Source organism: Mya arenaria, chromosome 3 (assembly GCF_026914265.1).
Source record: "Mya arenaria isolate MELC-2E11 chromosome 3, ASM2691426v1".
NCBI classification, from domain to species: Eukaryota; Metazoa; Mollusca; class Bivalvia; order Myida; family Myidae; genus Mya; species Mya arenaria.
The window spans coordinates 74,094,461-74,110,465 of record NC_069124.1 but is presented as its reverse complement, the minus strand read 5'-3'; the positions used below and the strand labels follow the sequence as shown (position 1 = coordinate 74,110,465).

Genomic DNA, 16,005 nt, shown 5'->3' with positions numbered 1-16,005 from the left:
ATACTCGTCATATTGTGTTAGTTTTTATATCTGGCTACTCATCATATTATGTTAGTTATTATATCTGGCTACTCGTCATATCGTGTGAGTTAATATATCCGGCTACTCGTCATATTGTGTGAGTTATTATATCTGGCTACTCGTCATATTGTGTTAGTTATTGTATCTGGCTACTCGTCATATTGTGTTAGTTATTGTATCTGGCTACTTATCATATTGTGTTAGTTATTATTTTCTGGCTACTCGTCATATTGTGTGAGTTATTATATCTGGCTACTCGTCATATTGTGTTTGCGATCATGTCAGGGCTCACATCATATTGTGTTTGCGATCATGTCAGGGCACGCATTATATTGTGTTTGTGATCATGTCAGAGCAAACATCCTATTGTGTTTGAGATCATGTCTTGACGCTTATCATACTGTGTTTGCGACCATGTCTGGCTACTCGTCATATTGTGTTTGCGATCATGTCTGGGTAAACATCATATTTTGTTTGTGATCATGTCTGGGTACTCATCATATTGTGTTAGTTATCATGTCTGGCTACTCATCATATTTTGTTTCCGATCATGTCTGGGTACTCATCATATTGTGTTTTCGATCATGTCTGGGTACTCATCATATTGTGTTTGCCATTATGTCTGGGCACACATCATATTGTGTTTGCGATTATGTTTGGCTACTCATCATATTGTGTTTGCGATTATGTCTGGTTAATCATCATATTGTGTTTGCGATTATGTCTGGGCACACATCATATTGTGTTTGCGATCATGTCTGGCTACTCATCATATTGTGTTTGCGATCATGTCTGGGCACACATCATATTGTGTTTACGATCATGTCTGGCTACTCATCATATTGTGTTTGCGATCATGTCTGGGCACACATCATATTGTGTTTGAGATTATGTCTGGGCACACATCATATTGTGTTAGTTATTATGTCTGGCTACTCATCATATTGTGTTTGCGATTATGTCTGGGCACACATCATATTGTGTTTGCGATCTTGTCTGAGTTATTATATCTAGCTATTTGTCATATTGTGTAAGTTATTATATCTGGCTACTTGTCATATTGTGTTAGTTATTATATCTGGCTACTTGTCATATTGTGTAAGTTATTATATCTGGCTACTCGTCATATTGTGTGAGTTATTATATCTGTCTACTCGTCATATTGTGTGAGTTATTATATCTGGCTACTCGTCATATTGTGTGAGTTATTATTATCTGGCTACTCGTCATATTGTGTTAGTTATTATATCTGGCTACTCGTCATATTGTGTTAGTTATTATATCTGGCTACTTGTCATATTGTGTAAGTTATTATATCTGGCTACTCGTCATATTGTGTGAGTTATTATATCTGGCTACTCGTCATATTGTGTGAGTTATTATATCTGGCTACTCGTCATATCGTGTGAGTTATTATATCTGGCTACTCGTCACATTGTGTTAGTAATTATATCTGGCTACTCGTCATATTGTGTTTGCGATCATGTCTGGCTACTCGTCATATTGTGTTAGTTATTATGTCTGGCTACTCGTCATATTGTGTTTGCGATTATGTCTGGGCACACATCATATTGTGTTAGTTATTATGTCTGGGCACACATCATATTGTGTTAGTTATTATGTCTGGCTACTCATCATATTGTGTTTGCGATTATGTCTGGGCACACATCATATTGTGTTTGCGATCTTGTCTGAGTTATTATATCTAGCTATTTGTCATATTGTGTAAGTTATTATATCTGGCTACTTGTCATATTGTGTTACTTATTATATCTGGCTACTTGTCATATTGTGTAAGTTATTATATCTGGCTACTCGTCATATTGTGTGAGTTATTATATCTGGCTACTCGTCATATTGTGTGAGTTATTATATCTGGCTACTCGTCATATTGTGTGAGTTATTATTATCTGGCTACTCGTCATATTGTGTTAGTTATTATATCTGGCTACTCGTCATATTGTGTTAGTTATTATATCTGGCTACTTGTCATATTGTGTAAGTTATTATATCTGGCTACTCGTCATATTGTGTGAGTTATTATATCTGGCTACTCGTCATATTGTGTGAGTTATTATATCTGGCTACTCGTCATATCGTGTGAGTTATTATATCTGGCTACTCGTCACATTGTGTTAGTAATTATATCTGGCTACTCGTCATATTGTGTTTGCGATCATGTCTGGCTACTCGTCATATTGTGTTAGTTATTATGTCTGGCTACTCGTCATATTGTGTTTGCGATTATGTCTGGATACTCGTCATATTGTGTTAGTTATTATATCTGGCTACTCGTCATATTGTGTGAGTTATTATTATCTGGCTACTCGTCATATTGTGTTAGTAATTATATCTGGCTACTAATTTATTGTGTTTGCGATCATGTCTGGCTACTCGTCATATTGTGTTAGTTATTATATCTGGCTACTCTTCATATTGTGTTTGCGATTATGTCTGGATACTCGTCATATTGTGTTAGTTATTATATCTGGCTACTCGTCATATTGTGTTAGTTATTATGTCTGGCTACTCGTCATATTGTGTTGCGATTATGTCTGGCTACTCATCGTATTGTGTAGTTATTATGTCTGGCTACTCATCATAATTTATTGTGTTTGGGATCATGTCTGGCTACTCGTCATATTGTGTTTGCGATTATGTCTGGCTACTCGTCATATTGTGTTAGCTATTATGTCTGGCTACTCGTCATATTGTGTTTGCGATTATGTCTGGCTACTCGTCATATTGTGTTAGTTATTATATCTGGCTACTCGTCATATTGTGTGAGCTATTATGTCTGGCTACTCGTCATATTGTGTGAGTTATTATATCTGGCTACTCGTCATATTGTGTGAGCTATTATGTCTGGATACTCGTCATATTGTGTTACATATTGTATCTGGCTACTCATCATATTGTGTTGGTTATTATATCTGGCTACTCATCATATTGTGTTAGTTATTATATCTGGCTACTCGTCATATTGTTTTTGCGATCATGTCTGGCTACTCGTCATATTGTGTTAGTTATCATGTCTGGCTACTCATCATATTGTGTTTGCGATTATGTCTGGCTACTCGTCATATTGTGTTAGTTATCATGTCTGGCTACTCATCATATTGTGTTTGCGATTATGTCTGGCCACTCGTCATATTGTGTTAGTTATTATGTCTGGTTACTCGTCATATTGTGTTAGCTATTATATCTGGCTACTCGTCATATTGTGTTAGTTATTATATCTGGCTACTTGTCATATTGTGTAAGTTATTATATCTGGCTACTTGTCATATTGTGTATGTTATTATATCTGGCTACTCGTCATATTGTGTGAGTTATTATATCTGGCTACTCGTCATATTATGTTAGTTATTATATCTGGCTACTCGTCATATCGTGCGAGTTCTTATATCTGGCTACTCGTCATATTGTGTTTGCGATCATGTTTGGCTACTCGTCATATTGTGTGAGTTATTATATTTGGTTACTCGTCATATTGATTGAGTTATTATATCTGGCTACTCGTCATATTGTGTGAGTTATTATATCTGTCTACTCGTCATATTGTGTTCGCGATCATGTCTGGCTACTCGTCATATTGTGTTAGTTATTATGTCTGGATACTCGTCATATTGTGTTAGTTTTTATATCTGGCTACTCATCATATTATGTTAGTTATTATATCTGGCTACTCGTCATATCGTGTGAGTTATTATATCCGGCTACTCGTCATATTGTGTGAGTTATTATATCTGGCTACTCGTCATATTGTGTTAGTTATTGTATCTGGCTACTCGTCATATTGTGTTAGTTATTGTATCTGGCTACTTATCATATTGTGTTAGTTATTATTTTCTGGCTACTCGTCATATTGTGTGAGTTATTATATCTGGCTACTCGTCATATTGTGTGAGTTATTATATCTGGCTACTCGTCATATTGTGTTAGTTATTGTATCTGGCTACTCATCATATTGTGTTAGTTATTATATCTGGCTACTCGTCATATTGTGTTAGTTATTGTATCTGGCTACTTATCATATTGTGTTAGTTATTATTATCTGGCTACTCGTCATATTGTGTTTGCGATTATGTCTGGCTACTCGTCATATTGTGTTAGTTATTATGTCTGGCTACTCGTCATATTGTGTTTGAGATCATGTCTGGTTACTCATCATATTGTGTTTGCGATTATATCTGGCTACTCGTCATATTGTGTTAGTTATTATATCTGGCTACTCGTCATATTGTGTTTGCGATCATGTCTGGTTACTCATCATATTGTGTTTGCGATTATATCTGGCTACTCGTCATATTGTGTTAGTTATTATATCTGGCTACTCGTCATATTGTGTTTGCGATTATGTCTCGGTACTCATCATATTGTGTTTGCGATTATGTATGGCTACTTGTCATACTGTGTTTGCGATTATGTCTGGCTACTCATCATATTGTGTTTGCAATTATGTCTCGGTACTCATCATATTGTGTTTGCGATTATGTATGGCTACTTGTCATACTGTGTTTGCGATTATGTCTGGCTACTCATCATATTGTGTTTGCAATTATGTCTGGGTACTCATCATATTGTGTTTGCGATTATGTCTGGCTTCTCATCATATTGTGTTTGCGATCATGTCTGGGAACTCATCATATTGTGTTTGCGATTATGTCTGGCTACTCATCATATTGTGTTTGCGATTATGTCTGCCTACTCATCATATTGTGTTAGCGATTATGTCTGGCTACTCATCATATTGCGTTTGGGATCATGTCCGGCTACTCATCATAATTTATTGTGTTAGCGATTATGTCTGACTACTCATCATATTGCGTTTGGGATCATGTCTGGCTACTCATCATATTGTGTTTGCGATTATGTCTGGCTACTCATCATATTGTGTAAGCAATTATGTCTGGCTACTCATCATATTGTGTTTGCGATTATGTATGGCTACTCATCATATTGTGTTAGCAACTATATCTGGCTACTCATCAAATTGTGTTTGCGATTATGTATGCCTACTTGTCATACTTTGTTAGCAATTATGTCTGGCTACTCATCATATTGTGTTTGCGATTATGTCTGGCTACTCATCATATTGTGTTTGCGATTATGTCTGGCTACTCATCATATTGTGTTTGCGATCATGTCTGGGAACTCATCATATTGTGTTTGCGATCATGTCTGCACGGTCACTTATCATTTTGTGTTTGCGATCATGTCTGCACGGTCACTTATCTTTTTGTGTTTGCGATCATGTCTGCCAAGTCACTTATCATTTTGTGTTTGCGATCATGTCTGCACGGTCACTTATCATTTTGTATTTGCGTTTATGTCTGGGAAACCATCATATTGTGTTTGCGATCATGTCTGGTCACTAATCATTTTGTGTTTTCGATTATGCCTTCGTAGTCACCATATCAAATACTCGGTCATGTCCCTATCACACCATAATTATTATGTTTGCGATCATGTCAGACTGATGAACATTTTGTGTTTGAGGCGATGTGTGGACACTTAACATATCATATGTTGGGCTCTGACGCGGTACTCCAGATAGTATATATATTGCAGTCAAGCCTAGGTTCTCACCATGTTATGTTTGCGGTGATGCCTGGGAGACTGCTGGGTGGCGAGGCGGTTACAGGCGTGCAAGATCCGGCGAGAGGAGCTGTCGACCGTGACCGCTCTAGGGAAGGCGAACGTGGACATTTTATACGCATGGTTGACGATCCTGGGTACACCTGAAATGATAAGAAAACCAAATTATTTATAAAAAAGTTACTGATGTATTCGTGTTTGCTTCGATCTAACTGTACATTTGACAAGGATTTAAGGTTCACACTAAAAGAAAAGAAAGACAGCATTCCCGTGATAGAAGTTGATGGTAAACTACTACAAAACAAAATTGGTGCTTTTTGGAAACTATTCCAGATATCTCTAACTTCCTGACTTATTTTGAAAACGTATTCAAGTCAATGAGACAACATTTGTGTCAAAGAAGTCAATTAGACTCTTTCGTCTTCTATGACACAACCCAATTTAGCAGCGTCTTCCTACAGAAAGCCATAATAAAATAACAAATAAAATATGCATCAATATTGTATTTATACACAACCCAAGCACCTCGGAGATTTTATCGCCCATTAAATCCTAGGTGGCAGTATCAGAAAGATGCTTTATGGTGGCATATTACTGTCGAACGATAACCTGTTAACGTTCGCGATAATTATCCAGCTATTTCCGAACGTTATCTCACGGCAGTAATATGCCAACATAGATGTCTCTTATGCATTTCACATTATCATTAAACAAAATACACGGTTGCATATGTGTTGTTCCGTTGCACAATTTAGCATACCCGTTTCAGTTTTTTTCTCAATATTTCAAAAATTATGAGACGGTGCCGTGTACTTGACGTTTCTCTGTAATTTCTCATTGCATAAAAATGAAACAAAAACATAAAATGTTGAAGTATCAAGCAGGACATTGTAATACACATCTGGTTGCCCTCGAAAGACAGTTGCCCGCTGTTGCCTATTCAACTTGTGCTGCAGACTTCATACAACGCCGTGTCTACGGCTAGAATCAGACTAGTGCACACATCGATTCACATCAAGGCGACGCGGGTTTGATTCCCGGCCTGGGCGCATGTGAGTTTAATTCGTGGTCACCAAGCCGGACAAGTGTGTATTCTCTGGGTTCTCCGGTTTCCCCCAAAACGTAAGACTACACTCTCGCGCAACATCGTGCCAATGAGATTAACTCAGCATTAATTATCATAGCTTTCTTTACAATCATCGTAAAATGTATAATGTTTAAACTAAAATTCGAATCGGTGAAGATAATAATCCCTGCCAAACAGTTTATCTGAACTTATGATTCGGATTAGGGATTCTGTTCAACTGTTAGTACATAATAAGGAGATGGAATCAAATAAAGTTGTTGAGGTTTTTTTTCCATCTGAAGTGACAGAACGTATACGTTTGCAACATTACATCGAGAACAGTATTGATCGTGAGTCTGAAACTCTCGTTACTTGCGACGTCGGAGATACGTTTATGCGTGTTGAATACGCACTCTGGGAATACACCATTTCATTTGATGATATCAAAGTAGAATAGATTAGAGATATTTTGAATGAATGTCTCAATAAATGAAAGAGGCTTATATCGTTTACCTGAGTATGATTGCCTCCATAAATATAGCAAGTTGTACAGCATCAAAATTGATAAATGAAGAAATGAAGAACTGCCTACTAGTATCACCCAATGGCTCATCAAAAATATATATCTGAGTACATACAGCAATGCGTACATACATATTTAGAGGTATCTGTAATGTGTCGTGCAGATATAGTTTTATACGAGTAGTAAATGAGGTAAAAGTCACGAAACTATCAAGGTAATTGAAGTTTCTTTTAATGTAAAACATGTCTTACAGAATGCAAGAACTGACAATCTCAATATGTACTTTACGATCTATTTCCACTTTATTTCTACTCTATGTGTCGCTGTTCCATTAGCAGCCAGGAATCTTTAAACGAAAATTGTCGATAAACAGAATAAGCAGCTTACCAATTTGGACCATATTCAGTAATGTTTATTATCAGTTAATCCACACAATGGAACTTTACATTTACAGTACTATTTATATTGTAACATAGCTAAACAACTAAAGCGAAGGCACAAGTGACAAACAAAAAGAGTAATTCTAAATCTGAAACTATTCTATCCTTCTTGGAACAAGCCATATGCATCAACAAATAATTTTATAGCCAATGCGAGTCATCAGGTTTACACCATATAGTGGTAAAAGAATCCAAAACAATCAAGGCTCTGGTTGCACTTGTCCTGTAAGATATCAAAGCATTTAACGATCCAGCATTACACCCCCTGGCATCGACCAAAATTAAGAGTAATCCATTACAAAAACGATGCGTTGTTGTTTGAAATAAATCACTCTGGGGCATTGTAAGACTTTTGTGAAACTAGCATAGAGATTGTTCGATCTGTGTGAACCTAGCCTATAGATTTATGATCTTTGTTAGCCTAGCCTAGAAATTGTACGATCTGAGTGAACCTAGCCTAGAGATTTATTATCTCTTTGTGAGCCTAGCCTAGAGATTTATGATCTTTGTGAGCCTAGCCTATAAAGAGTGTATGATCTTTGTGAACCTAGCCTATAGATTTATGATCTGTGTGAGTCTAGCCTAGAGAGTGTATAATCTTTGTAGGGTTTTTGTCCGTCTCCATTCTGGGCATCTATAATTTCCTGGCGTAGCTTCTGCATTATTAATTCGAACTTCAAAGTGAGACAGTTTTTCTCTAATGTGACATAACAAGGTTGATATGTAGCCTCACAGTCCAACAGGAAAATCCGGCAAGATAGCAAATGCAACTTCAAACGCTAGCTTGAAATAAACGTTGTCATTTGAAACTTTTCATAAAATGAAATATGTTTAAACTAAATGCTAACTATCACAATTGTGCATGGCAATCTCACGTTATTACAAACTTCATACTGACACACGCTTCTGTGGCTTTGGGTAACATGGCGTTGAAATGTTGCTCCTTTGCCAGATTTAGGACGTCTGCTTTGGGCAGATCTTTCCAACAGTACAATGCTTAGATACATTGAATTGGCACTATCCTGACTTGTAATTTGCATTTTAAAGGGGAAATTATCAAAATATGATATGCCTTGGCGCCTGGCAGTATTGTTGCAATATCAAACATCCAGACAGCCATTTGCCCGCGGTGTGACGTGCTGCAAGCTGTGACAACGGATCGCATCGACTACAGACAAAGTAAGACAGATACGTCCGATTTCGTGATGTAGTGCATTAATGACTTATTTCTGTTTTGATTTAGACAAACAAAATTAACTAACAATGCTTGTTTATCCGCGTGTTCAGCAGTTTTCTCTATGAATAGCAGACTTCGAGTTAAATTATTTACGTATGTTAGATATAAAACAGCAGCACTAAGGGCAACATGATCGTGGTTCATTAAGCATGGCACAGGTAACAACAGAATTATAATGCAAACGGAGTCAACAATCGATAAAGGATGAAGGGCTCGTGGATCAACATTGTCTCGTAAATATATCTGGGGCTTGGACCGTTAGTATATCAAATTTGTCCCGAAACAAACAGTTGGTCTGGAATTATGTTTGGATTAAGGGATAATGTTCAACAATATTATAAAACGCTATTAAACAATTATAGGCGCTGGGCATAATTACAGAATACCGATTGATGACTATAATTATGTAATTTTACAACAAACAGTCACATGATGAATAATAATATTGATTATAAATCTGAATATTGTTTGAGCGACGTCTGGGGTACGATTATGGTTCTTTTAAATGGGCAGATCTGGGAATATATCACTGAATCCAATAAGAATCCATGAATTAAGGTGATATGTATGTCACTATACTTAATAAGGTGGCCTTGAAACTATTCAATAAGTTTCGTGAAGATAGGTCTGAAGATGTGAACTCTAGAGAGTTATGATGTTTGGCCGCGTGGTCCACTTTTTGGACTGGTATGTCTCATGTTCGAATTCAACCTTGAACTCACCAACAGTTTGACCAAGTTCCATTTGCAATGGTAGATAACGTGATGACTTGCTTTTATAGAGTGACCTTTGTTCTATTTCGACAGTGACGTTTACCGTTTAACAGGACATACCCCATATTAAAACTTGACCTACATCAATTCTGAAAACAACAACAACAACAACAAGAAAGTATCTTTAAAAGTACTGGGTGTTAATATATAATATAGTTTACGATATAAAAGAATATTCTTAACCAGTTACTCTGCCAACAGTTTCGAAATGGTTAATTTTCAATGAAATCATGTTCTATTATTTTAACACATATGAGTAAGACATGAACAATCACAAAATAGCCATCTCTGTGTAAATGTTCAAACTATGCCTCTTGTCACATTGGGGTAAGACACGAACAGTCACAAAATAGCCCTCTCTGTTTAATGGCCAAAGTATGCCTCTTGTCACATATGGGTGAGACACGAACAGTCACAAAATAGCCCTCTCTGTTTAATGGTCAAACTATGCCTCTTGTCACATAGGGGTAAGACACGAACAGTCACAAAATAGCCCTCTCTGTTTAATGGTCAAACTATGCCTCTTGTCACATATGGGTGAGACACGAACAGTCACAAAATAGCCCTCTCTGTTTAATGGTCAAACTATGCCTCTTGTCACATAGGGGTAAGACACGAACAGTCACAAAATAGCCCTCTCTGTTTAATGGTCAAACTATGGCTCTTGTCACATATGGGTAAGACACGAACAGTCACAAAATAGCCCTCTCTGTTTAATGGTCAAACTATGCCTCTTGTCACATAGGGGTAAGACACGAACAGTCACAAAATATCCCTCTCTGTTTAATGGTCAAACTATGGCTCTTGTCACATATGGGTAAGACACGAACAGTCACAAAATAGCCCTCTCTGTTTAATGGTCAAACTATGGCTCTTGTCACATATGGGTGAGACACGAACAGTCACAAAATATCCCTCTCTGTTTAATGGCCAAAGTATGCCTCTTGTCACATAGGGGTAAGACACGAACAGTCACAAAATAGCCCTCTCTGTTTAATGGTCAAAGTATGCCTCTTGTCACATAGGGGTAAGACACGAACAGTCACAAAATAGCCCTCTCTGTTTAATGGTCAAACTATGGCTCTTGTCACATATGGGTAAGACACGAACAGTCACAAAATAGCTTTTTCTGTTTAATGGTCAAACTATGCCTCTTGTCACATAGGGGTAAGACACGAACAGTCACAAAATAGCCCTCTCTGTTTAATGGTCAAACTATGGCTCTTGTCACATATGGGTAAGACACGAACAGTCACAAAATAGCCCTCTCTGTTTAATGGTCAAACTATGGCTCTTGTCACATATGGGTAAGACACGAACAGTCACAAAATAGCCCTCTCTGTTTAATGGTCAAACTATGGCTCTTGTCACATATGGGTAAGACACGAACAGTCACAAAATAGCCCTCTCTGTTTAATGGTCAAACTATGGCTCTTGTCACATATGGGTGAGACACGAACAGTCACAAAATAGCTTTCTCTGTTTAATGGCCAAACTATGCCTCTTGTCACATATGGGTAAGACACAAACAGTCACAAAATAGCTTTTTATGTTTAATGGCCAAACTATGGCTCTTGTCACATATGGGTGAGACACGAACAGTCACAAAATATCCCTCTCTGTTTAATGGTCAAACTATGGCTCTTGTCACATAGGGGTGAGACACGAACAGTCACAAAATAGCTTTTTATGTTTAATGGCCAAACTATGGCTCTTGTCACATATGGGTGAGACACGAACAGTCACAAAATAGCCCTCTCTGTTTAATGGTCAAACTATGGCTCTTGTCACATATGGGTGAGACACGAACAGTCACAAAATAGCCCTCTCTGTTTAATGGTCAAACTATGGCTCTTGTCACATATGGGTAAGACACAAACAGTCACAAAATAGCTTTTTATGTTTAATGGCCAAACTATGGCTCTTGTCACATATGGGTGAGACACGAACACTCACAAAATAGCCCTCTCTGTTTAATGGTCAAACTATGGCTCTTGTCACATATGGGTGAGACACGAACAGTCACAAAATAGCCCTCTCTGTTTAATGGTCAAACTATGCCTCTTGTCACATATGGGTGAGACACGAACAGTCACAAAATAGCCCTCTCTGTTTAATGGCCAAAGTATGCCTCTTGTCACATATGGGTGAGACACAAACAGTCACAAAATAGCCCTCTCTGTTTAATGGTCAAACTATGCCTCTTGTCACATATGGGTGAGACACGAACAGTCACAAAATATCCCTCTCTGTTTAATGGTCAAACTATGCCTCTTGTCACATATGGGTGAGACACGAACAGTCACAAAATATCCCTCTCTGTTTAATGGTCAAACTATGCCTCTTGTCACATATGGGTGAGACACGAACAGTCACAAAATAGCCCTCTCTGTTTAATGGTCAAACTATGGCTCTTGTCACATATGGGTAAGACACAAACAGTCACAAAATAGCTTTTTATGTTTAATGGCCAAACTATGGCTCTTGTCACATATGGGTGAGACACGAACAGTCACAAAATAGCCCTCTCTGTTTAATGTTCAAACTATGCCTCTTGTCACATAGGGGTGAGACACAAACAGTCACAAAATAGCCCTCTCTGTTTAATGTTCAAACTATGCCTCTTGTCACATAGGGGTGAGACACAAACAGTCACAAAATAGCCCTCTCTGTTTAATGGTCAAACTATGCCTCTTGTCACATAGGGGTAAGACACGAACAGTCACAAAATAGCCCTCTCTGTTTAATGGTCAAACTATGGCTCTTGTCACATATGGGTAAGACACAAACAGTCACAAAATAGCTTTCTCTGTTTAATGGTCAAACTATGCCTCTTGTCACATATGGGTGAGACACGAACAGTCACAAAATAGCTTTTTATGTTTAATGGCCAAACTATGGCTCTTGTCACATATGGGTAAGACACGAACAGTCACAAAATAGCCCTCTCTGTTTAATGGTCAAACTATGGCTCTTGTCACATAGGGGTAAGACACGAACAGTCACAAAATAGCCCTCTCTGTTTAATGGCCAAAGTATGCCTCTTGTCACATATGGGTGAGACACGAACAGTCACAAAATAGCCCTCTCTGTTTAATGGTCAAACTATGGCTCTTGTCACATATGGGTAAGACACGAACAGTCACAAAATAGCCCTCTCTGTTTAATGGTCAAACTATGGCTCTTGTCACATAGGGGTAAGACACGAACAGTCACAAAATAGCTTTTTCTGTTTAATGGCCAAACTATGCCTCTTGTCACATATGGGTAAGACACGAACAGTCACAAAATAGCTTTTTCTGTTTAATGGTCAAACTATGCCTCTTGTCACATATGGGTGAGACACGAACAGTCACAAAATAGCTTTTTCTGTTTAATGGTCAAACTATGCCTCTTGTCACATATGGGTAAGACACGAACAGTCACAAAATAGCTTTTTCTGTTTAATGGCCAAACTATGCCTCTTGTCACATATGGGTGAGACACGAACAGTCACAAAATAGCCCTCTCTGTTTAATGGTCAAACTATGGCTCTTGTCACATAGGGGTAAGACACGAACAGTCACAAAATAGCTTTTTCTGTTTAATGGCCAAAGTATGCCTCTTGTCACATATGGGTGAGACACGAACAGTCACAAAATAGCCCTCTCTGTTTAATGGTCAAACTATGCCTCTTGTCACATAGGGGTGAGACACAAACAGTCACAAAATAGCCCTCTCTGTTTAATGGCCAAACTATGCCTCTTGTCACATAGGGGTGAGACACAAACAGTCACAAAATAGCCATCTCTGTTTAATGGTCAAACTATGCCTCTTGTCACATAGGGGTAAGACACGAACAGTCACAAAATAGCTTTTTATGTTTAATGGCCAAACTATGCCTCTTGTCACATATGGGTGAGACACGAACAGTCACAAAATAGCCCTCTCTGTTTAATGGTCAAACTATGGCTCTTGTCACATATGGGTAAGACACGAACAGTCACAAAATATCCCTCTCTGTTTAATGGTCAAACTATGGCTCTTGTCACATAGGGGTAAGACACGAACAGTCACAAAATAGCTTTTTCGGTTTAATGGCCAAACTATGCCTCTTGTCACATATGGGTAAGACACGAACAGTCACAAAATAGCTTTTTCTGTTTAATGGTCAAACTATGCCTCTTGTCACATATGGGTGAGACACGAACAGTCACAAAATAGCTTTTTCTGTTTAATGGTCAAACTATGCCTCTTGTCACATATGGGTAAGACACGAACAGTCACAAAATAGCTTTTTCTGTTTAATGGCCAAACTATGCCTCTTGTCACATATGGGTGAGACACGAACAGTCACAAAATAGCCCTCTCTGTTTAATGATCAAACTATGGCTCTTGTCACATAGGGGTAAGACACGAACAGTCACAAACTAGCTTTTTCTGTTTAATGGCCAAAGTATGCCTCTTGTCACATATGGGTGAGACACGAACAGTCACAAAATAGCCCTCTCTGTTTAATGGTCAAACTATGCCTCTTGTCACATAGGGGTGAGACACAAACAGTCACAAAATATCCCTCTCTGTTTAATGGCCAAACTATGCCTCTTGCCACATAGGGGTGAGACACAAACAGTCACAAAATAGCCCTCTCTGTTTAATGGTCAAACTATGCCTCTTGTCACATAGGGGTAAGACACGAACAGTCACAAAATAGCTTTTTCTGTTTAATGGCCAAAGTATGCCTCTTGTCACATAGGGGTAAGACACGAACAGTCACAAAATAGCCCTCTCTGTTTAATGGTCAAACTATGCCTCTTGTCACATATGGGTGAGACACGAACAGTCACAAAATAGCCCTCTCTGTTTAATGGTCAAACTATGGCTCTTGTCACATAGGGGTAGGACACGAACAGTCACAAAATAGCCCTCTCTGTTTAATGGTCAAACTATGCCTCTTGTCACATAGGGGTAAGACACGAACAGTCACAAAATATCCCTCTCTGTTTAATGGCCAAAGTATGCCTCTTGTCACATAGGAGTAAGACACGAACAGTCACAAAATAGCTTTTTCTGTTTAATGGCCAAACTATGCCTCTTGTCACATATGGGTGAGACACGAACAGTCACAAAATAGCTCTCTCTGTTTAATGGTCAAACTATGGCTCTTGTCACATAGGGGTAAGACACGAACAGTCACAAAATATCCCTCTCTGTTTAATGGTCAAACTATGCCTCTTGTCACATATGGGTGAGACACGAACAGTCACAAAATAGCCCTCTCTGTTTAATGGTCAAACTATGCCTCTTGTCACATATGGGTGAGACACGAACAGTCACAAAATAGCCCTCTCTGTTTAATGGTCAAACTATGCCTCTTGTCACATAGGGGTAAGACACGAACAGTCACAAAATAGCTTTTTCTGTTTAATGGCCAAACTATGCCTCTTGTCGCATAGGGGTAAGACACGAACAGTCACAAAATATCCCTCTCTGTTTAATGGTCAAACTATGGCTCTTGTCACATAGGGGTAGGACACGAACAGTCACAAAATATCCCTCTCTGTTTAATGGTCAAACTATGGCTCTTGTCACATAGGGGTAAGACACGAGCAGTCACAAAATATCCCTCTCTGTTTAATGGTCAAACTATGCCTCTTGTCACATAGGGGTAGGACACGAACAGTCACAAAATAGCCCTCTCTGTTTAATGGTCAAACTATGCCTCTTGTCACATAGGGGTAAGACACGAACAGTCACAAAATAGCCCTCTTTGTTTAATGGTCAAACTATGGCTCTTGTCACATAGGGGTAGGACACGAACAGTCACAAAATATCCTTCTTTGTTTAATGGTCAAACTATGCCTCTTGTCACATAGGGGTAAGACACGAACAGTCACAAAATAGCCCTCTTTGTTTAATGGTCAAACTATGGCTCTTGTCACATAGGGGTAGGACACGAACAGTCACAAAATATCCTTCTTTGTTTAATGGTCAAACTGTGCCTCTTGGCACATATGGGTGAGACACGAACAGTCACAAAATATCATTCTTTGTTTAATGGCCAAACTATGGCTCTTGTCACATATGGGTGAGACACGAACAGTCACAAAATAGCCCTCTCTGTTTAATGGTCAAACTATGCCTCTTGGCACATATGGGTGAGACACGAACAGTCACAAAATAGCCCTCTCTGTTTAATGGTCAAACTATGGCTCTTGTCACATATGGGTAAGACACGAACAGTCACAAAATAGCCCTCTCTGTTTAATGGTCAAACTGTGCCTCTTGGCACATATGGGTGAGACACGAACAGTCACAAAATATCATTCTGTTCAAACAAAGTCCAATGTAAGTAAAGTTTTATC

The 16,005-nt window shown here is 38.4% G+C and overlaps 1 protein-coding gene across 6 annotated transcripts in view; it reads right to left on the bottom strand.

Annotated features, from left to right (window-relative positions):
- The window catches only part of LOC128226521 (uncharacterized), a 41,443-nt gene that overhangs the window by 10,327 nt on the left and 15,111 nt on the right, over positions 1-16,005 (bottom strand). For all 6 annotated transcript variants that reach the window (XM_052936438.1, XM_052936437.1, XM_052936442.1 and 3 more), the window contains exon 2: positions 5,614-5,765. In XM_052936438.1, coding sequence (XP_052792398.1) covers positions 5,614-5,765 — 152 coding nt within the window. The remainder of the gene's footprint in view (positions 1-5,613; positions 5,766-16,005) is intronic.